Raw genomic sequence first — 21,684 nt, forward strand, 5'->3', positions numbered from 1 at the left:
AACACTTTTTCAAACATGTCCTTCAAATTCTTCAATTTAATAGCTGTTAATAAGAAGTTTATTCGAATATACGCACATAGTGCATCCAAATTTTTTTTCATATAAACGCAGCTTATGGAAATTTCTAAAAACTTTAGTCATTGTCATCGAATATATATATTCGTATTTACCTCACAATTTATATAAATTTGACTTCCTTTGGCCCGTGCGTTGACAAAATATTTAGTCGGCCGACTATATTTAGTTACAAGTTTGTAACCAATATATTTTTATGGAGCCGCGCTCATCGACTATTTGATTGTATGTGAACGCGGCTCCATAAGAATACATTGGTTACAAACATGCAACTAAACAGTCAGCCGACTAAAAATTCTCTGTCAGTGCACGGGCTTAAAGTATTCGGTACTAAAATAAACTTCTGGCAACACTGTCTAAAAGTTGTTTATAATTTGTAATTAATAATACAAACGTAGCCAATTTTAAATGTCAACAAAATATATAACTCAAAGATATAACTCTTATCTCTAAAACAAGATAATTAGATAGATATTCCATTCTAGTCAATAAGTATGCATGTGTATTTTTGCAATTAGCGTTTATTTTTGAAAGTAATCCTCGTTTGATTCATCGGTTAGCGGCTATAAAATCGGAATATTTGCTTTATTTCGATATTATACCAGGATGACCAGGATAATTTTATTTTACTAAAACCAGACATATTACTAATATACAGGGTGGCCGGAGTTGTATACGGGAAACTTCGGCAGCATATTCTCCAGATAGAAATAAGTAAAAAATGTTCGTATAAATGTATCTCCTAAACTAAAATGTTTTGGGAACAGAATGAAGAAGTTTCATTTTTATTTCGATTTTTCCAAATAATTTCTGAACTCACGTCCATATTTGGGTGAAAATTGGCGTCTGGAAGTTTTTTGATATTAGAAATTTGGATTCTGATGTCAATATGATTCCTACTTGTAGAGGGCGCCACCTACATATGCCACTATACTATCTACAACTTATTTGGAGAGTAATAACTTTTCGTCCGTACCTGTATAAAATTACTGAGAAAAAAAATAAATATTTCCGCCATTTTTTACGCAAAAAAGGTCTTGTAGTAAAAATTACTACGAGTAATGGTTTTCCAGATATTTGGAATTGAAGTAATCAGTACATGTCATAAATGACAAAAATTAAACATGTTGACTGGAAAGTAATTCATCTGAAATAATAAATTTGAAATGTTTTTGTGTCAAAGATTCAACAGAAACTGTTTTATCGTAGTTTCCTCTAGAAAAATTTGTGATTAGCCTAAAAAAAATAAAAGTGCCCAAATTTATTATTTCAGTCAAATAAATATCTTCTCAACATGCGTATATTTGTCAATAATGACATGTATTGACTATTTCTTTTCTCAATATCTTAGCAACGTAGGCTCTTAGCGATTTTAAGAAACCTTTTGACGTAAAAAATAACGAAAATATATATTTTTTCACTCAGTAGCTTTATACAGGTATGGACAAAAATTTATTAGTCTCAAAATGTTAAAAAAATATGTAGGTGGCGCTCCCTAGAAGTAGGAGTCATGTTGACACATCGAAATCCCCCAAATTTCCGATGTCAAAAAACACCCAGACATCAATTTTTATCGAAATATCGACTATAGTTCAGAAATAATTTGAGAAAAACGAAATAAAAATAAAATTTCTACACTCTGAATCTCCGAAACCAAGCATTTTAGAACATAAATTTATACCAACTTTTTTACTTCTTTATCTGCTGAATATGCTGCCGATGTTTCTCTAATACAATTCGGACCACCCTTTATAACGATGGATTTCTTAAACTCGGTTAATCAATTAATCTTTTCAATCTCTTTCTAATCTTCTCATTCTATTTATAAAAAATAATTCACAAATCGTTAAAATAGAGTTTAAGAGTTTTTTTTCCGTAAAAATAATTTAATAGTTATGTTGTTAAATAAAAAATGCAAAGTCTTTTTAAGTATTTTATTGAAAACAATATGCACCTATACTTATAAAACATCTTACTGAAAAATACATTTGGTATATAAGTTAAATTCTAGTTTTCATATACAATATTTGATAAAATTATGTTCCGAAATAATTATATACAATGATACTTAAACATTTTTAAAAATTACCCTTAGAACTCTACAGTCTGCCCAACAAAAGAATATACAACGGTGACAGTATCCTTCCGTCATTTAAATTCAATGCTAAAATTGTAGCACTATCGTTATCTGTACAGTCTGTCGTACTAAAAAAATGTCTTACAGGACAGACTATAGATAAAACACATGCTATGATATTTAATTGAAGAAAAGATCTTAATTTCCGTTAATGCTGATCGGTGCTTTCGACAATAAGCATGATACTCTGTTGGTTGGAGGGATCTGCAGCGCCACCTCTGACACATTCGACTTGATGCGAGGCCCAGTCTTTCCGTTGGCAGAACGTCGAGCAATACGGTGTTCTTCTACATAGTGAACATTCCGCCAAAGCTTCCCTGTTGCAATTGGCACACTGGAAAATAAAATCATATATATGTTACAGTAAACGTCGGAAATCAGTGATTGTTAACAATTACTAGTAAAAGCTCCCATTCGCTGATATGCTAAGACTACGCCAGTAAAAGTTCAACAGCTATTTTTGAAATCAACTTTTACTAGTGAATGGACAAAATTTACCAATTCCCTGGAGAATAGCAGTGAGTTTGAAAGATTCAGTTTGCGCGGTTGCCACATGTTGGAAAATATAAGGATAAATAAGGATAAGTTGAATAATAGGCAATATAAGGATAACCTTAAAATGGGTTAAACACTAGCAACGTTGACATCTGGCTCAAATTCCCTTTGTTTTTTTGCGGTTATGTTTGTTTGTTATCGTTGTAAAAGTGCTGTTATCGTTGTAAAAGAAATTTTCTGTGAAAAATTAATGCAAAATAAACTCTCTCAAGTCATAACAAAAGTTAAGCATGCCAGAGAAAAAGTTGTGACTTGACCTATGTGTTTGAAGTGCCGTATTTGAAAAAAAAATAGTAGCTCCAGAAGAAGATTCGGGCATCCTTTATTTTGTCTACGATGAAAAACTTTGTTCAAAATTATTTGTTTTGTACAGTTTAAAATTTTTATTATGTTTTTTTTTTATAATATTTAGAAGGTTATTTTGTGTCGTTATTTTCTATAATTTTTAATAAATATACTAAAGAAGTAAATTGTAATTTTAAGATATGTGGATTAGCTCAAATATTGAGGTGATCCAATATTCTTAAAAGTTTTATGTGGTCTAACTTCCACAAACGCTCTTCCACACCACATTCGCCTTGTAAAATAGAATAACTTTTACTGGCAACCTTTAGTAAATGTTACTTTCACTAGTGAATGTTAGAAATTACTAGTACAAGTCAACAAATTTCTTTAAAATACAGCATTCACTGGTCCAATGCGTAACTGTTAGCATTTCCTAGTGAAGTTAACATCACTGAATTTCCGGCTATCACTGTAACATATATAACAGCATAACGAATATAACTCGACAAAAATCGTCTATTTTTTGTCTGGTCCAGTGATAAAGCTGTTCCCGGTCATGAGACATTGAATTAGAAAATTGTCTCAGTCTAACAGTTGAAATATTGGTTCGGCATCGTTTCTAAACTAAAATACTCTGAAGCAATATTACGAGACGAGATCTTGAGAGGAACGGAACCTCGGTTATAAAATCGCGGTATTTTGTAGCGGTATTTCTCTGGAACGGTCGCTATTGTAACGCGACTCATGTGGAACCGGTATTTCCATTACTAAGAAGTACGGATATATTTAATTATCTTAAGCATCTTGAACTTGAGTATCAAAGTGCATTTTACTGCATATAATCTCAAGTTTTTTTCCATAAGCTTATTTTTTATTTTTTAAATAGGTTGTAAAAAAAAGAACATGTGCGCCACTAACTTCTTTTCTTTTGATATCAAAATTGAGTAGGCCGTTTAATGCCAATTAAAAGTGATCTCTTGATATTTTGTCGAATTCGGCCTACTTGATGAGATAAACGCAATTTTATTAATCACAAAATAAAATTAAAATAAAAATGAAATTAATGAATTATATATTTTACCTAATTTATTATTAAATATTATTACTATTAGTTTTTATTACTATTAGTCCAACCTACAGCAATTTCAAATAAAAAAATTATGGTATTTAAGATTATTATAATTATAAAAAAAACATAATTTTAAAAAGTTTTAACATCCTGTATCTCTAAAACTATGCATTTCCATACCCATGTTTATAGGAACTTTTTTTCATATTTTTTGATTTTTTGAAAAACGAATAAGTACTTATTTAAAACTTTGGAAGTTAATGATATTAAAATTTTTTAAAGGTTGCTATCAGACTTGGATCAAAGCAAATTAAAAAATTACATTTATCTTGTTAAGGGTGGCTGCAACGACGTCCCGTAATCCTGCTGTTAAAACATAACAGCTGATTTTTATATATAAAAACCAATTCTTATGTTTTAACAGGAGGATTACGGGATGTCGTTGCAGCCACCCTTAAAAGGCCGAAATCGACAAAATATCAAGAGACAACTTTTAATCAACATTAAACTGATTAACATAAAAAATTATTGACAAATAACGATGACGTAACGTTGAACAATGGCTGAACAGACTATATAATATAATGTCCAAATGAAACTTCTAAGCAGTTGAAATACTTGTTTGCTATGGTTATTTCTCGAAAAGTAATGACATCACAACACCATGTTGCGCCAAATATCATATAAGGGTCCATAAGAAATGAATGAAGTCATAAACAAGAACATGTATGAGATTTTAACATCTGACAATCCTGAGCTTTACTGTTAAATTTAATGCAATCTCAGACGATTTGTTGTCATGTATGAAAATTTACACGGACTTTGTCCTTAATACCTTCTAATTATTTTTGGGATAATTTGATAACAAATAAACCGAACCAGATTTATAAAACGAAAACAATCATTTATCTGTTATTTCATTTTACAAAACGTCAGATGAACTTGAAATTCAAATTATAAAAATTCCGTAATGTAACAAATCTTTTGATACGTCATATAACCAAATTTACCAGGATTGTGTAAATATTCTTGTGTTTCGTCTACCGGGTGTTTTTCAAAAGTAGCTCCAGTAGCCCAAACGAAACCTATAACTTTTTTATTTTTTCAGATAAAAAATGAAATTTGGTATGTTAGTATGACGTAAATCGGGATTGATTGACGTATTAGTTTCGGTAAGTTCCTGTTTCACCGAAAATTACTACAACTTTTGATTTTTAAATGGTCAAAGAAAGGGTTTTCTTTACTTTATTTGATAGAAACTGGTATTCTAAATAGAATGACATCGTATGTCAACTTTTGACAATTCCAATTAAAAAATGGCATTTTTAATGCCAATCTACAGCATGATACAAAGAAAACAAGGTATGATCGATAGCGGCTCCAATTTCCTTCAGTTTGCGCATATCACCTGTGACTTCATACGCCATACAAAAAAAATATCCATATTGTTCAATTACCACTAAAAGAGACCTAAAATAGGGAAGAATAAGGACATAACCTCAAAAGTTATGTCAAATCATTGAGCTTGACATTTGACAAGAAATTTTCACATTTATTATGTGTCATCAGTTTGACGATTTGAAACTGGCGCGTGGAGTTTGCCAACCAATGGTGCCGTTATCACCTGTGACGTAGTGACCAAACCTGCGCAATATCATACCTTGTTTTCTTTGTATCATGAATCTACAGTCTGTCCCCGGATTGTCTCTACAAGAGGAAAAACTTATGTATTATTGAAATTTTCAGAAAAATGCATTCTTTATAAAAAATTTTGCTTATTCTAAAATGGTTAGTCCCGTTTATAATTTTCCGAATACCCATATCGTTTTAGAGAAAATTAAAAAAAAATACATAAAAATATGGTTGAATGTTGTATTTTTGTTGAATATGGTTGAAGTCCTATAAGTCAAAACGCGTTGGTAATATAATTTCGTTTTCATTCTTTGATAGATTGTTATTGATAGAATTTTAATTAACGTCATATTTCTTGCTGTCTTAAATGTTAAATAAGTGGTAGATAGAGCAAAAAAAGACAAAACAACTACTAGAGCATAAAAAGGACCTAGTACGCATAATTGTAGGTGTCGTCACTGGAAACTGTCCCACGGGGGTAAACCTCGTGAGACAGAAAATTTCCAACGACGACTACTGCAGAGAATGCGGAGAGGAAGAAGAAACCATAGAGCACCTGCTGTGTCATTGTCCGGCACTGGAATACCTACGCTTTAAAATTTTAGGACAAGGATTTTGGAGGGGCTAGAGGAAGCAGCAGAAGCCAACATCAGCGACATATGGAACTGGAAGTGCTTTAACGCAAAGAAAGAATGAGAGGAAGGTTTGGTAAAACAATACAGGGGTATCGCAATGGGCCCAAGGTCTCCGAGTGAGGGATCAAATATGATCCCAAACCCCAGCAACCTAACCTAACCTAACCTAAATGCAAAGAAACACAAAATTCATTTAGTTCAATGCTACGGAAAAAGTGATATAGTTATCGGAAAATATGATACTTTAACAACAGTAAAAAAATATGACGTTAATCAAAATCAATAATAACTATCATCAAAGTATGAAATCGAAATGATATTACCATAGAAACGCCTTTTGATTTTTAGGAAATACAACCATATTTTCATGTTCTTTTTTTATTTCCTCTAAAACGATATGGAAATTTGGCAAAGTATAAATGGGATTAACCATTTTAGAACAAGCAAATTTTTTTATGAAAAATGCATTTTTCTCAAAATATCAATAATAAAAAAGTTTTTCCTTTTGTAAAGACAATCCAGGGACATACTGTAGAGTGTCAAGGCTGTGTCAAAACTATTAATTTTTGATCAAGGCTTTGGAAAACTAGATCTGATCATCTAATTTTTTGCGTCTTTTCCTGGCCGGTTAAGAGATGCTCAAATCATATTTTTAATCATAACTCGATTTTTTTAAATTGAACGAGGGTAGATTAGCATATTTGAAAAAAGCATTTATTTACGAATAATTTGGTACCACAAACTTGACATTTCGAGTCAAACTGTCATTACATTTATGGCCATAGCACTCTAGATTGAAGTTTAAAATACTACTTTTTTACTTTTTATTAGATCAGTCAAAATAGTTCATTGTGTGAGACCTTGTACTTGTTTACTAAAAAAATGCACACGTGTTTGAACTCCAGGCACATATTTGCAACTAATAAAATATTGCATCGTAACATGCTCTTACAGATAAACCTATTTTTTGCTATATTATTATTATTTGTTTACAATTATTACTTGCACGATACCAGTTTGAGATAAATTGTATAAGTTATCTAAAATGTCATTAAATAATTTGAAACATATGTCACCGTCTATAGATAATGTGCTTTTAAATTACCTACTTATTAAGGCTGTCCATTCATAAAATATATAAGATTAAATATTACAGGGTTTTAATAAAAGCGCAATAGGCAAAAAACCTTTCTCTGGTTTAACGAAATGTAACTCAAATCTTAAATATCACGGAAAAAAACTATAGTCTGGTCGACACGATACAAGTGTACTTGGGTCGAGAACAGTTGGGCACAGGGCGCGTATCATTTGGTTTGATACTTGGATCGTATCAACCGATTTCATATTTGTTCAAACAGCGTCCAAGTGTACAGGGTGTCCCATTCTGTTTGAAATCATACGGTATCTCCGTTATTAGTGATGATAGAAGGGTGCGGTTTGCACACACCTGTCCCACTTTTTTGTTAAACGGAAGATGCCGTAAACAAAATGTTCATAGCCCTCTTCGTTTCTAAGCTACAGGGTCTTTTTGAAAATTTTGCAATTTGGGACACTTCATTTATCTCTGGTATTGATAAAGGTATCGAAATGGTGAAAATTGTTTATTGTAGAAGTTTTTACGTAGAATACAGTGGCGTAGTCTGTTGTTCTACAAAAAGAATATTTTTAAAGATATGAACTAAAGTTATGATTTCTTTAATGGAACACCCTGTATATTTATAAATTATATCGTCCCATTGCTGCCAAAAGTTACTAACTTACTTTTTATTACTTCCGAGAAAAACGCGTCTAAAGATGAATTGCATTGCATAAAGTTGTTGTTAGTAACTTATTCGGTATTAAAATACAGCATAAATAGCCAGAAATCGTAGTTAATGGCTTTTTCAATCGATTCTCGGCTTCAAAATATAGTTAAGTGATTGAATAGTTTGGTTATTCTGTAAAATATTAGTTAGTGACTTTTAGCAGCAATAGGACGATATGATATATCATAATTTATAAATATATAACACTCTATATTTATTTTCAGTATTTACTGCAATATTTAAAGTTTTTATTAAAAGATCATATTTATTAGATCAGTAGGCCATTATTGATAATAAAAGAAACTAAAGAATTATTAAAAGTATACTGCTATTTGTCTCTTGTTTTATTTTGGGAGCCACTAATAAATTCTTTATACTCTTTCGATACTTAACTCTCTACTGCTATTTGTAAATCTTGGAAGCTATTGTACCGAAACTTTTAGATATTCCTTTAGGTAATTTACGTGAAATATATTTTCAGCAAAATGGAGCTCCCCTCACAACCTTGAAAATATTAGAATTTTAATTTTAATTTAAGTAAATTATTATTTCTCAAATCAATGAATTAGAACCAATGTACCCATATGATGGCTCCCTGATTCCCGGATTTGTCCGGTCTCGATTTCTGATTTTGGGGATTTTTGAAATATGAAATATATCGTGGCAATGCTTTAATAATGCAAGCTTTTTGATATTTGCAAACCCATCCCGTAATAATAGATTCCATTATAAAAAAAGAAAAATATATTCAGAGATTCAGTGGTAACAGTTTAAAAGAAAAATATATCAATCCCAAATAAAATATTAATATGTGTATGATTATTCTAGTAAATACCATTTGGATTTTGTGTTGTTTATCACGGCCTACTAATTAGAAAATATAGAGTGATATATATTTTTGAGAAGCTCATAGCAAGACGAATCATATGATCTATAAATATACAGGTATTTGAAAAAAACATAACCATAGTTCATATTTTCAAAAATATTTTTCTTGTTGAAAACCAGACTACGCCACTGTATTATACGTAAAATGTTCTACAAGAATCAGTTTTCAACTTCTTGATATCATCCACAATAACGGATATACGGGGGCTGTCCCAAATTAGAAAATTTTCGAAAAGACCCTGTAGCTCAGAAACGAAGAGGGCTATGAAAATTTTATTTACGGCATCTTCTGTTTGACAAAAAAGTGGGATAAATTTGTGCAAACCGCATCCTCCTATCTTTACTAATAACGGAGATACCGTATGATTCCAACTAAAATGGGACACCCTGTACTTGGACCAAATCAACCGGATGCTGTCATTATAAATACACCTATATTGATGCTATGCGCGTCTTGTATAGTATTGACTCTTTGATCAAAGTCGAGTTGGACGGCTTCGTAGCATCCAAGTAAGTTAGAAAGCAGCCTACTTATCAATCATTAAGATATCAATTAAGCGGCGTTACCAGTGTCAATATAAAACAAAATAAAAATGTAATAAGAGTTGATGGAAAATAACAAAATTAAGCTTGCGTAATGATTGGTACCACTCATTTTAATACTATCTCTTAGATTCCAGTGCCATGCCGCCTTGAACCGTTTTTCCAGTATCTTTTAAAACCGGTTTTTCATCACAGTTGACAAACAACAATTATAGGTGTTATTTATTTCAACCCCTCCACTTATCTTAAAAAAGTGAAAAAACATACAGATAGTGTGCTTTCACTGTAGTAATTCTCATAATATAAAATTTCATAGCTTGGTTTTTAAGATAAAAAAAAAATAAAAACATTATTATTCAGCCACGTTTGTACTGCAGTATCTCCTTAATTGTTGACTTTTGACCTAACGTGTATACCGCGCCGGCAACTCTTATTTTTGGGTCGGTATTTACATGTGTAGGAGTAAATCGCATCAAACACCCCCCCTCCCCACCCCTACTAAGTCGGAGTTATACATTTCTCCGGTACGCCTTTCCCTATCGAGTAAAGTAAAATCACGATCGCAAACCGCTTATTTTTAAGACTTTTTTTTCGAAAAGATAACTAGATAAAATCATTAGATACATATCTAATGATTTTATGTAAAGCATCTGAGCATCTGAAATGGAATTATAAGGATATCCTTAAGGTGTTCGTTTTTTTATAACGAGAAAACGTCAGTAATCGCGTATAAATAAAGATGTTTAAATAAGAAAAATTCGATAGGTTTGTTTTTTTTTCATTCAAAAAATTTTAAAAAACTCATCCATTTACTTTTAGTGCATTGCAATTTTCAGCAATCTTGTAACTTTTTTATTTATAAAGATTTTGAAAAAAAAACTACAATCAATTATTTCTAATGGATTTCGAGATATCGATTTTTGAATTCAGAGTTCTAATAGCGCGACCACTGTCGAACACTAACTCAATTCCACTTATTTTTACCAAAAGTGCAAGTGTTTCTAACTTGCACTTTAAAATTTACAAGCTATAGAAAAAATTACAAACTTAGGAAAACCTAAACACTTAGTTATTTTTCTGTCTTTTTTCTCTAAAATTTTACGATTAATTGAAATTGGAGATAAAAATAATATAAATATTGAACAGCAACAAAAAATCGAAAATAACAATTTTCTCTTGAATTCTTTAATAATTAACTTTAATTATTCTTTATTATTTTGATTACCTAACATACACATCTAAAACAGCACATCATTCTGTTATGTTACATATTAATATCCTCAAAAGAGAATACTGGTAGTATTAAAAACCATTTAACACTAACAGTTGAATAATCACTAATATAATTTTCAACAATTTTTTATCTGTCTAGATTCAAAACCAGGTTAATTACAGTCAAATCATTACACAGCTTGGAGTGGAACTCTGTAACTAAATAGCGATCGGTAGCGATGAAGAATAGTGTCCTTGGCCGTAGAAATTAAACGGCAAGCAAATTAATTATTTTTATGTAAGTTTCGCCCCCTACAAGTAGGAGTCATATTGACATCGAGATCAAATTTCTCATGTAAAAAAATACACAGTCATCCAAATATTGTTATTAATTCAGAAGTTATTTGGAAAAAGTTGAAATAAAAATGAAAATTCTATACCCTGTATCTGAAAAACCAAGCATTTTACGACATAAATTTATACACTTTTTTACTTATTTTTATCCCCAGAATATGATGCGGAAGTTTCCGAATACAATTCAGACCACTCTGTATTATTACATTTATTTCCAACTTTAGGTTAGGTATGGATAGCTCTTAGATAATCAAAGGTACACTAACCATACAACAAACACATTTAAAATTGTATAATAACCTAACAACTATTTTATTTCTATAAAATTTCTGAAAGCATACCTTTTTTTGATTATCTGTATCAATTTGTTGCAAGGTTGGATCAGTATTCTCTGGCCCTAGGGCAGCCACTTGAGCTTCGACTCTAGCGGCTAATATTGCAGCTTCTTTCTCCCTTTCCGTCTTTTCCTGCTGCCGAGTTATTGTCTCTCTCAGTTCCTCTACACCTCTAAATATATGAAATAAAATAACTCAAAAAAGTGGTTGCTTAAACTTTGAAAAATACCTTCGAAAATCATTGGAAAGTCTTGAAATTTGAACGGAGATTTCTTCTAGTTTTTTAAGTTGCGCAGCAGGGTCGGCACTGACAGACTCCATAAGTTGATAATCATTTGAGTCTAAACCCTCAGCTAAATTTTGCCAAGCTTCTTCTTTGCTCTGGTGATCGCTGTCTTCTTCATTTGAATTGTTTGAAATTCTTTTGCTAAAAAATAATAACAATATACATTAAAATTAAAAAAAAACTGTCTACACCATAAAATTCTAAACACATTTTGTCTATAACTTTCAATACTAAACACAGAATGCTTAGCTATGCAAATGCGGTAGCAAGCGTCGATTTCTTCGACAAATTTAAAATAACTATACCAGATAGGGAAGTCCTTGAAAAGGACAGCCCTACATGTGGCTTAAAAATGGAGAAGCTGGAATTGTTAGGCTGGAAAAAGAGATAGATTTCCATGTGAGCCTATCCAAGGATGTCACAATTTTCCAGGCGGAAATAATTGGATTGTGTGCATACCCTAAATAAATTGGGAGAATAAAGCAATGCTTCATAGAATGGACAAGAAATGGCCAAACAATGCCATTCATAGATCCAGAACACTTCTATAATGCCAACAAGAGTACCCATGTTGTGTCTATCATTTTAATTCACAGGTGAATTGTATTTTTTTCTGTGGGCACGTTACAAAAATAGCCACAAAACAAAGTGGTCAACAATTATTCTTTAGACATACACACACTATGATAATGCAATAGTCTAGTAAATGTGAGTTTTTTTGTATTAATGCTAAGTCATTGACACAGAACTATATGAAAGGTTCAGTGTTCAAATTAATTATTAGACTTTTGAAATAGATATGTCTTATTTACTAAGAGTGGGTCCCAGGTGGGACTCTCCACTGCAACCAGTCATATCCACTTGTATATGACTGGCCAATATAAATAGAATAATATGGCAACAGCTCACCTCAAAAATCTAATCCAATTTAACCCCTACTGTAAAAGACAGTTAAACAAAGTGTGTTTTGAATTTCTTGTTGATTAAAAAAAAACAGAATTTCTAAAAAAAACCTAGCTGAAAAAAAAGGTTCTATTTAAAAAAGAAAAAAGATTCTATTTAAAATAGGCAGATAACTGGTATAATATGTCCAATGGGAGGATTCAGAATAGTGATTTTAAAAGTGCCCCTTAAAATATTCAGACTTGTATCAAAACTAGATCCTAACATACTTCTAAAGCTGAATTTACATTTACGCGTTCCCGGATCCGAGTTTTGCTACTTTGCAGCAAATTCGGAATTGTAAACATCTACTTGGATACATTAATCACGCGGATCCGTACTAGTATTGAAGTAGGGAACAAACCGACTTGCTGGTTACTCGTAAGCTTATTTACGGAAAAAAAAATGGCGGAAACTAGATTTTCCACTGAACAGATCGAACAATTTATTGACATTTATCGATCTTTTGACTGCTTATGGGATGTAATATGTAAAGAGTATCGTGATATTAATAAAAGAAATAATGCCTATGAAACAATAGCTGATATAATGAATATTAGTATAGAACAGGTGAAGAAAAAAATATTATATGTTTTGTAGTCCATTCGCATGAAGTTTTTAAAGTCTTTTCCATCTCGGTGTTAATAAGTCTTTTAATAAATTATATTCAATGCCAAATGAGTTTCGCACTTGCAGATGTGGTTTTACCCAAATACTTCTAAACCTACTAATTTTATTCATATTAAATTGCTTCTTTTTTAACAGCATTATTATTATTAAAGCTACTCGCTTTTTTTAGAGGCAGCCATTTTAAAAGGATGAAATCTGAGAACTAACTAGTATAGAGTGTAAACAGGAACAATCCAAGTTGTAACAAAACTCGGATCTGAGAACTATTAAATGTAAATTCAGCTTAATAATTTTCATTTTTTTTTACTTTTAATACCTACTTGTAATTATTTTTAAATTTTAAGCATTGTGTATATCTATTTCTTGTTATTAAATATTGGAATAAAGAGTAGATTGCGAATTTGAAATGAATAAACCAATTTCGAGGGAACAACCATTGGTTATGGTTGACAGATAAACAATGCTTTAAACGTCAGTTGTCAACCAATCAGTAGACAACTGACATTTAAAGCATTGTTTATCTATCAACCATAACCAATGGTTGTTCGCTCGAGATTGGCTATAGTTTCCTGAGTTTAAAACCTAGTTTACTTATATAAAATATCTTTATATTTATAACATTTACAGCGTCTTTTATCATTCGCTTTTTTTTATCATGACTTCACTTAGGCGTCATTTCTTGTTTACTGTCACTGGCTTTTTAATTATTAAATATTAATATGTTTGGTACTATGGTATTCTGGTATATTATCAATATTAGAATAAATTAGGTAATCGTTTCTATAAGGTCATAAACAAGAGGGCTAAATTCAGTTTGGAAATAGATATTTATAAAACCTATATCATACCTTTGTGAATCACTTTCTTTCCTTCTTTTTCTTTTGTATGGTGTAAAAAGCCTCACTGGACCTGTAGCACTTTCATCATCGCAACAGGCAGAACAGGTACAACTTGTAGCATGTGGCATAATAATTCCTAGAAATCAAATAACTAGTATTTACATCTCTTATTCAAGATTTATCAATTACCTTCATCAATAAGAGTTTGTAAACTTCTACCTCCAAACCTTATACTTCTTTTCCAATCTTTACTTGATGCCCTACCTATAGTAAACAAATTATAGTTAATTATTTATTTCAAATTCTATTTCATACCACACAATGCTTCAAATTCGCTAGGTGTGTACCATGCATTTCCTAATTTTATACAACGACCTCTACCTCCTGATCCAAACCGAGCTTTATGAAGCTCTGCCGATGTATTTTTGCATCTAAAAATTAGTTCCAAAAAATAAGGTAATACATATGATACAATAACTGAGTTAGAATTCATATAAGGTTTATCAAAATAATTACCTAACTGGTAAAATTGGAAGAGAAGCAGCTTCAGTCCAAGAACCCACAACTGTTGGTGTTACCTGTAAATACATAATGTACATTATCGGAACTTATGCATTGCTCAAAACTAAAGCTACCGTAACTTGTTGGCTGGCTACATTGGCATCCTCTTGTTGAATAACAATAGTTTTAAGTTCACCACTAGAAGCATCAGTCGCTAAGTATCCATTATTATCAACGCACAACATAGGCTTGAAATGTTGCATTTGTTCTTGGGTGATAACATTGAAAGTGCTGGTAATAAGACTCCCTACAAACAATAATTATATTAGCAAAATTGTGATGTAAGTGAAAGTAAACAGTATATAAATTTGGTTTCAAAATATGCATAGAAAATGAAGAGCAGATTAGAAGTGGTACTTTTACTTTTAGTATGAACATTTTGTGATACTGACCAACCGGTAAAGAAACAGGAACCCCTGCATGTCTGACTGATACAGTAGCCACCCGGGTATCTTTGGTGTCAATTGGATCAGAATCGCCATCGCCATTGTCATCGTGCTCGCTCGCAAGTTGTTCGGCTTCGGAGATGTCCGGTAGGACGACCCCATCCGAATTGGAGTTCTCCATTGGGAAAATCAGCTGAACCCGTGACAAATTTCTGGAAATCGGTTAGTTTTTCCCAGAAATAAAAATGAAATAATTCAATTTTAAATACTCAGAAATCTACACCCCAAACGTTGACAATGTTAGTTCACATCTGTTTGAAGAAACTTCCGATAATGTTGCATATGAAACAAAGGCGCATGCGTTGCACTAATTTAAATGTTAATTTTTTCCCCCAATATGAAATATTTATGTTAAATAAAGTTTTTTTATTAGTTTTCAGTTTTCGTCGTTCATTTGGAATGATTTATTTAGCTAGTAAGTACATAAATATTGCAAATTATGCACTTTTTATTCTGACATTAATTTTAATTAATTCTAATAAGCAATAATGTAATTTGTATATTTCTGAAAAAGGTGTTACTTTTAAATAAAGATAATAGCTTATTAAATTATTTATTTTATAAGTAAATTTTCCCTAATAAGTTAGAGATACGCCTTTTTAAAGTCCCTCCTATTATAAACTTTTTAAATAGCTGTAGATATGTACTTAAAGAGGCACAATTTTATTATGTAGGTATTACAAGGGTATTAGGTATCTTATCGGATGCACTAATTTAATACGTATAATATGGGAAAAAAACAATGATATAGGTATATTCAGTTTTATAACAAACCGATGATGACAAACTAGGTATTATTATATATATACAATTTTTAATACCTCAAAGAAATTTTTGATATTTCAAGTAAGAACAAAATACCGCTAAAAAACTAGAATTTGAACATTGACATAATGACATCCGTCCCTAAATTTGCATCTATTGGATTAAAATGTCACGTGGAAAAGAATCTTTGTTATTATTGGCTTACTGCTTGTTTGACGCTAGGTTTGACGTTTTCATTTGACATTTGACATGAAATGGTTTTTGTTAAGCCATTTTGGCTGTGCATTTTGGTCATAAGGCAATTTTGGATTTACCGACGCCGCTAAAGAATTCCTATTTTCTAGAAAAATATTGATAAATTGAAACATTTTACATTGTTTTTAACTACGTAAGTAAGATATAAATGCGTTGTGTAGTATTGTATTTTTTTATATGATAATTCTGACTTGATGTAGTTTGTGTGTTTACATTTTTATAATGGTCTATTTTATAATGGTGGACTTTAGTGAGTAGGTGCTTGTTTTAGTGATAAGATGAGCCGAAGACACGATTCCGAAAATGAAGATGATCCTGAGCCCTTTCAAAGTTCTGGTGATGAATGGAGTATAGAGGTAAACACAAACATTTTCATAATATTACAATGTATGACTGATGCTTATTGTAGAAAGATGAAAAAGAAGGGGGCCGGAGAAAATCCGCCCGAATCAGTCGAAGGCCAAAAAGAGCTGTTGTAGATGAAAGTGCCAGTGAAGAAAATGAAAATTCAAGTGATAGTGAAGACGATTCCTTTTCAGAAGAAGAGCCAGTAAAAAAGCGAACAAATAACAAGAAACCTGCTGGAAAACCCTCTCCCAAAAAGAGAAAGGTGATTATTATTGTACCACCTTTATTAAAATTTTAATACTCTCTTAAATTTGTAGCAGTAAAGATTTATTCATATTTTTGTTAACGTTCTAGGTGACAAATGATAGTGAATTTTCAGAAGATACAAATTCTAATATATCTCAAGAAGACAATGGAATTAAGAAAGAAGCTTCCACAGATTCTGATTCGTCCAAAAGTTTCTCAAGATCAGGTCCTCGAAAGTTTATTCCTAAAACAATTTATTCTGAAGAGTTTGCTGTAAGTTGATAGTTATTATATCTGTAGTTTTTATACCTACCATCATGATTCGAAAATATGATATTTAGCTACTTGTCAGATATAACACCCTCTGAATTTGGCACTTATTTTTATATCAGTTGAAAGCATACACTGGAATAACAATTTTAAGCAAAAAAGCTCATAACAATGCAAATAAAATAAAACATGTATATAGGGTGTTTTATTTTAAAAAAATATAAGTTTAGGTAATATTTCAAGAATGACTATTTAAAGCAAAAAACTTGTTACTCCTCTGGATTCTACGTGAAAAACTCTATGGAGCTCTAATGATATCACAAACTTTACAAAAAATTAGTTTATAATGAAAATCGATAAAAGGTGGGTACTGGTGGGTACTGAAAGGCTTAATATTTTATTTTGTATTTTTGATGCTATTTTCACCCATCTAGTATCCTTTCTATTTTTGGTTGTGAAATTCAAATGTTAAAGCGCCTAGGAAGAACAGTAGGCACTCCAAATCTCATTCTAATCAAAATTTCGATTATTAAAACGTCTTCAAAAGAAATATATTTTTTTAAATTTGGCTGAATTGTTTTTCTCTAACGGAAAAATGAAGCACTTCTGTACAGAGGTATTGTGTTCAATTGTGTATATGTTACGGTTAAAGTTCGATGTCTGGTTAATGTCAACATTAACAGGTTAATGTTTGGGTTTGGTTTTGTTTTTGGTTGTTTTGTGTTATTCTCGAGATTATCCGGGTAATGTCGATATTAACCTGGATATCGGACCTTAACCCTAAGCGGCGACAAGTTTGCTTGAAAATGACAATCAGTGATATTCACCATATAATTTTACATATAAGATTACAGGGTTCTCTATTTCCAAGCTAACTTTGACGCCATTTTTTTATTGTATGGTACATTGCAATATCTATCGTATTGAAAAAAAACGGCGCCCAGTTAGCTTGGGAATGACGATCGATGACATTTCCCATATAAATTTACATACAGGGTGTCCTAATATTCCGTGGACATAGAACTACCATGTATTTATGGAACCAAAATAAGTTTATTGGACACAATTTACCTCTATACAGAAGTGCTTTGTTTGTCCGCTAGAGGGCATCAAACTTTAAAAAATTAAACACATTTTTTTAAGATATTTTAAGAATCGTTAGTCCGCTTTAAATTAGATTTGGATGTCTATGTTTTGCCAAGTGGTTTAACATTTGGCTCTCACAAAAATCAAGAAAATGTACGGGAAGGGTGAAAAATACTCCCACCCCTGTATAAATTTTAGTATTTATACAGGGTTTAAATAGTCCCTTTAGTATTTACTACATTTTTTGTCTCTTGTATTAAAAATTAAAACGCTACGTCGCGTCGCATAGTTTTTGTGAAAAACATTTTTGGAGAATTTATTTTACCAAAGCAGATCTGCAAAATATACATGGAGTTCCAATATTCCATGGATATAGAATAGATATTTTTTAGATCAAAATAAGTTTATTGCACATAATTTACCTTTATACAAAAGTAGTTTGTTTATCCGTTAGAGGGCATCAATCAAAAATACAAAAACTGCAACCCTTACATTAATTAATTTAAAAATTATTAATTTTTTAAGTTTTTTATGAAGTTTATTGTCAAATATAATTTGTAATAATGACATAAAATTTCATATTTTTGCCAAGTAAATTATTAGAGCAAATTATCAGAATAATATTCATATAGCTTGATGTGACAAAAAACATTTTTTGGGAAGTCAGCTTTGGAAAGATATTTTTTTTTCACAAAAAGTATGCAGGGTGGCGTTTACATTTTCTTGATTTTTGTGAAAGCCAAATAGAGCACTTAGCAAAACATGGACACTCAAAATCTCATTCAAATCGGAATAACGGTTTTTAAAATATCTGAAAAAATGTGTTTTAAAGTTTGATGAACTCTAGCGGACAAACGAATCACTTTTGTATAGAGGTAAATTGTGTTTAATGAACTTATTTTAATTCCAAAAATACATACTAGTTCTATGTCCACGGAATATTGGGACACCCTGTATAAAATGACAGCGATCTTCATTCCATAGACATCGCTGACGCCGTTCTTTTTTTCCGTCGTACGGTATAAAATCTAATTTTTATCTAATCTACCAATAATATACCATATGATCGAAAAAAAACCATGGCGTTAAAGGCTATTGAAATTTTGATTGCCTTACATACATAATAAATTGCTTTTTTTTGGTATTTTTTTAGACTGGTTCATTTGTAATCTTAAAGAAAGATGCCCAGGGTGGTGATCCCAAGAAACATCCTTGCATATGGAGAATTGATGGAAAAGCTCTACTTCAAAAATACGAAGCTTTTGATGAAGATGATAAAGTTCGGCATAAAAACACTTCAGTTGTAAGTAGTTTTGTCTACTTAATTATCGTAATTCTTACCTTAAATTATTTTTAGTACACCGGATGGTCTCCATTAGATAAGGATTTATATGCTCCAATTACAGTTGATGTAGTTCGGCACAATAATAATAATTTAACAGTGGAAGTTCAGTGGGACAAACTTAATATCCTGAATGCCGACAGTGATTAGAACATATAGTGCAGTTTTCAGTTAAATTTATACTTTGTTTTTATAAAAGATCTTTGATATATTTTCCCTCATCGATAAAATTGTCAGATATTTTAGATATGGTCAATCATATTATTTTATACGGGATTCATACTCTTTAAAACTTAAAGGAAGACACAACATAGAAGGTATTAATGTTTGCAATAAAATTTTTATTCCATTGGGTTGAAATAATTAGAAATATACAAAAAAATATTATGTTACATTGGAAGTTTTACGGTATGAAACCTGTTGTTACTTAATCTTAGAATAATCTCTTTTGAGTGTAAAAGCATTTCTGTTATTCTTCTCATTGCATATTAAGTTTGAAATATAGCTGTCTATAGTTATCTACTCTTCTTTTTATAAATTAGTATTATTGTTTTGTAATTTAAATTCTAAGGAAGTTCTAACTGTAGGAATATTTTTTGTCATTATGTATGAACCGTAGTTTAAAGAAATTTGAAACTTTAAAACACAATGTTGGGTCTCTAGTGAAATTTTTATTATACACCAGATAATTTTTTTCTTTTAAATAAAGGTCAATTTTAATAGAAATTAAGTTTATTTTGTGTCTTGACGAACTTCATTATTATTATGAGTAAATGTTTTATAAAATAGCGTTATTTTTATTTTTAGATCACTGTACGTCACCTTTACGTTAATATTAAGTGACAGCGAAGTTGTCAATAATTATACAGCGTTTCTCACCGTAGACGTTCGTTAGAAGTTTTTGAGGTTAGGAAAAACTTAGAAGTTTGAAATCTTGGGACTTAGGGTTATTTAAAATTTCCTTCCATTTAAAAATATTTTCAAGGTTACACCACTTCTGGTTACACCGGAAGTCGCCATTAACTTCCTTGTTTTAAATGGAACACCCTGTATATTATTTTATTTTTGGATTTCTAAGAAAATTTTATGATGAGTTTCATTAGGTTTTCCTATACCTATTTTCAACTGTTTCTCAGATATCTTGATTTATTTGAAAATTTTTACAGATTTACCCTTATTTTTAGCAGTGGGTCTTTTACTCATTTTGAATCGGTGATAAAACGCTTCCGCGGTATACCGAAGCAGAAGACTAATACTTTCGAAGTCCATATTGACAACTAATTTATTGCATACAGGGTGTCCAAAATTTAATAACTGATTAGATTATTATCAAACTCAAAAGAGTTAATTTTTTCAAATGAGACACCCTGTATATTTTTTGATAGTTGGATGCAGAATTCAAATCTGCATAGATTTGCTGTAACTTTCCCTATACCCATTTTCAACGGTTTTCTTGTTAATCCGTATTTTTTACTTTAAATTCAATTTTTGGCAGAATCGACAATATCGTTTGTGTTTTTTAAAATAAACGAATTTAGTTAAAGTAACGAAATTGAATATAATTAGAACATACGAACAAAACAAAACTGAAAACGTATAAAATATAACATAACATAGCAAAACAAACGTATAACAGTAACGCTGGGGCATTAATTATTAACACTAAACGCTCGACTAAACGTTAGTGTATCCCTACAATAATAAAAAAAAGTTAACTCAATAATTACAAAAATTGTTCGAAGTGACCGCCATTTTCGTTTAAACATTGAATAACTCTGCGATGCACTCCTTGCGAAACAGATCTCCGGATTTCGTCTGGGCATAGATTAGTAAACCCATAGTTAATACAGAATAAGTACAAAATTAATAGAACTTCGAACTGACGTTTCTTTGAGATAAAAATCAACAACAGTGTTTTATTTTCTCTCAAAATCAAGGCTTACTAAATAAAACTGTTAAAGTAACATCGGCTTTTGATAAAAAAATACATATAGGATAATAACATAACCGCCGTTGAAAACAGGTATAGGGAAAGTTATAGCAAATCGTGCACTTTTTCAAACGAGACACCCTGTATATGTTTGTATAGTAGGATGCAAAATTCAATTCTGCATCGTACGTAGCTAGATATTCTGTGGTACTA

General features: G+C 31.0%; 2 protein-coding genes across 4 annotated transcripts; one reads left to right on the plus strand and one right to left on the minus strand.

The window, feature by feature from the left end:
- Positions 1-1,994: 1,994 nt before the first annotated feature.
- Positions 1,995-16,094, minus strand: LOC115885191 (deformed epidermal autoregulatory factor 1). 3 transcript variants are annotated; one of them, XM_030904014.1, is made up of 10 exons: positions 16,051-16,094; positions 15,176-15,381; positions 14,858-15,030; positions 14,739-14,800; positions 14,538-14,653; positions 14,412-14,486; positions 14,232-14,358; positions 11,755-11,952; positions 11,532-11,697; positions 1,995-2,546 (listed from the first exon to the last, which is right to left on the minus strand). In XM_030904014.1, exons 2-10 carry the CDS (start codon positions 15,348-15,350, stop codon positions 2,361-2,363), a joined length of 1,278 nt encoding a protein of 425 aa, XP_030759874.1. In that variant the 5' UTR covers positions 15,351-15,381; positions 16,051-16,094; the 3' UTR covers positions 1,995-2,360. The 3 variants fall into 3 exon arrangements, with proteins under 3 accessions (XP_030759874.1, XP_030759875.1, XP_030759873.1); XM_030904015.1 differs by lacking the exon at positions 16,051-16,094 and adding an exon at positions 15,439-15,540; XM_030904013.1 differs by lacking the exon at positions 16,051-16,094 and having other exon boundaries at positions 15,176-15,539.
- Positions 15,605-20,267, plus strand: LOC115885195 (nucleolin 2-like). The gene is made up of 6 exons (XM_030904020.1): positions 15,605-15,644; positions 16,521-16,605; positions 16,659-16,859; positions 16,952-17,116; positions 19,353-19,502; positions 19,557-20,267. The coding sequence occupies exons 2-6, from the start codon at positions 16,528-16,530 to the stop codon at positions 19,689-19,691; spliced, it is 729 nt and encodes a 242-aa protein (XP_030759880.1). The 5' UTR covers positions 15,605-15,644; positions 16,521-16,527; the 3' UTR covers positions 19,692-20,267.
- The last annotated feature ends 1,417 nt before the right edge of the window (positions 20,268-21,684 follow it).

The sequence above is a fragment of the Sitophilus oryzae genome, unplaced genomic scaffold, assembly GCF_002938485.1.
Source record: "Sitophilus oryzae breed Bouriz unplaced genomic scaffold, Soryzae_2.0 scaffold_377_pilon_pilon, whole genome shotgun sequence".
NCBI lineage: Eukaryota > Metazoa > Arthropoda > Insecta > Coleoptera > Curculionidae > Sitophilus > Sitophilus oryzae.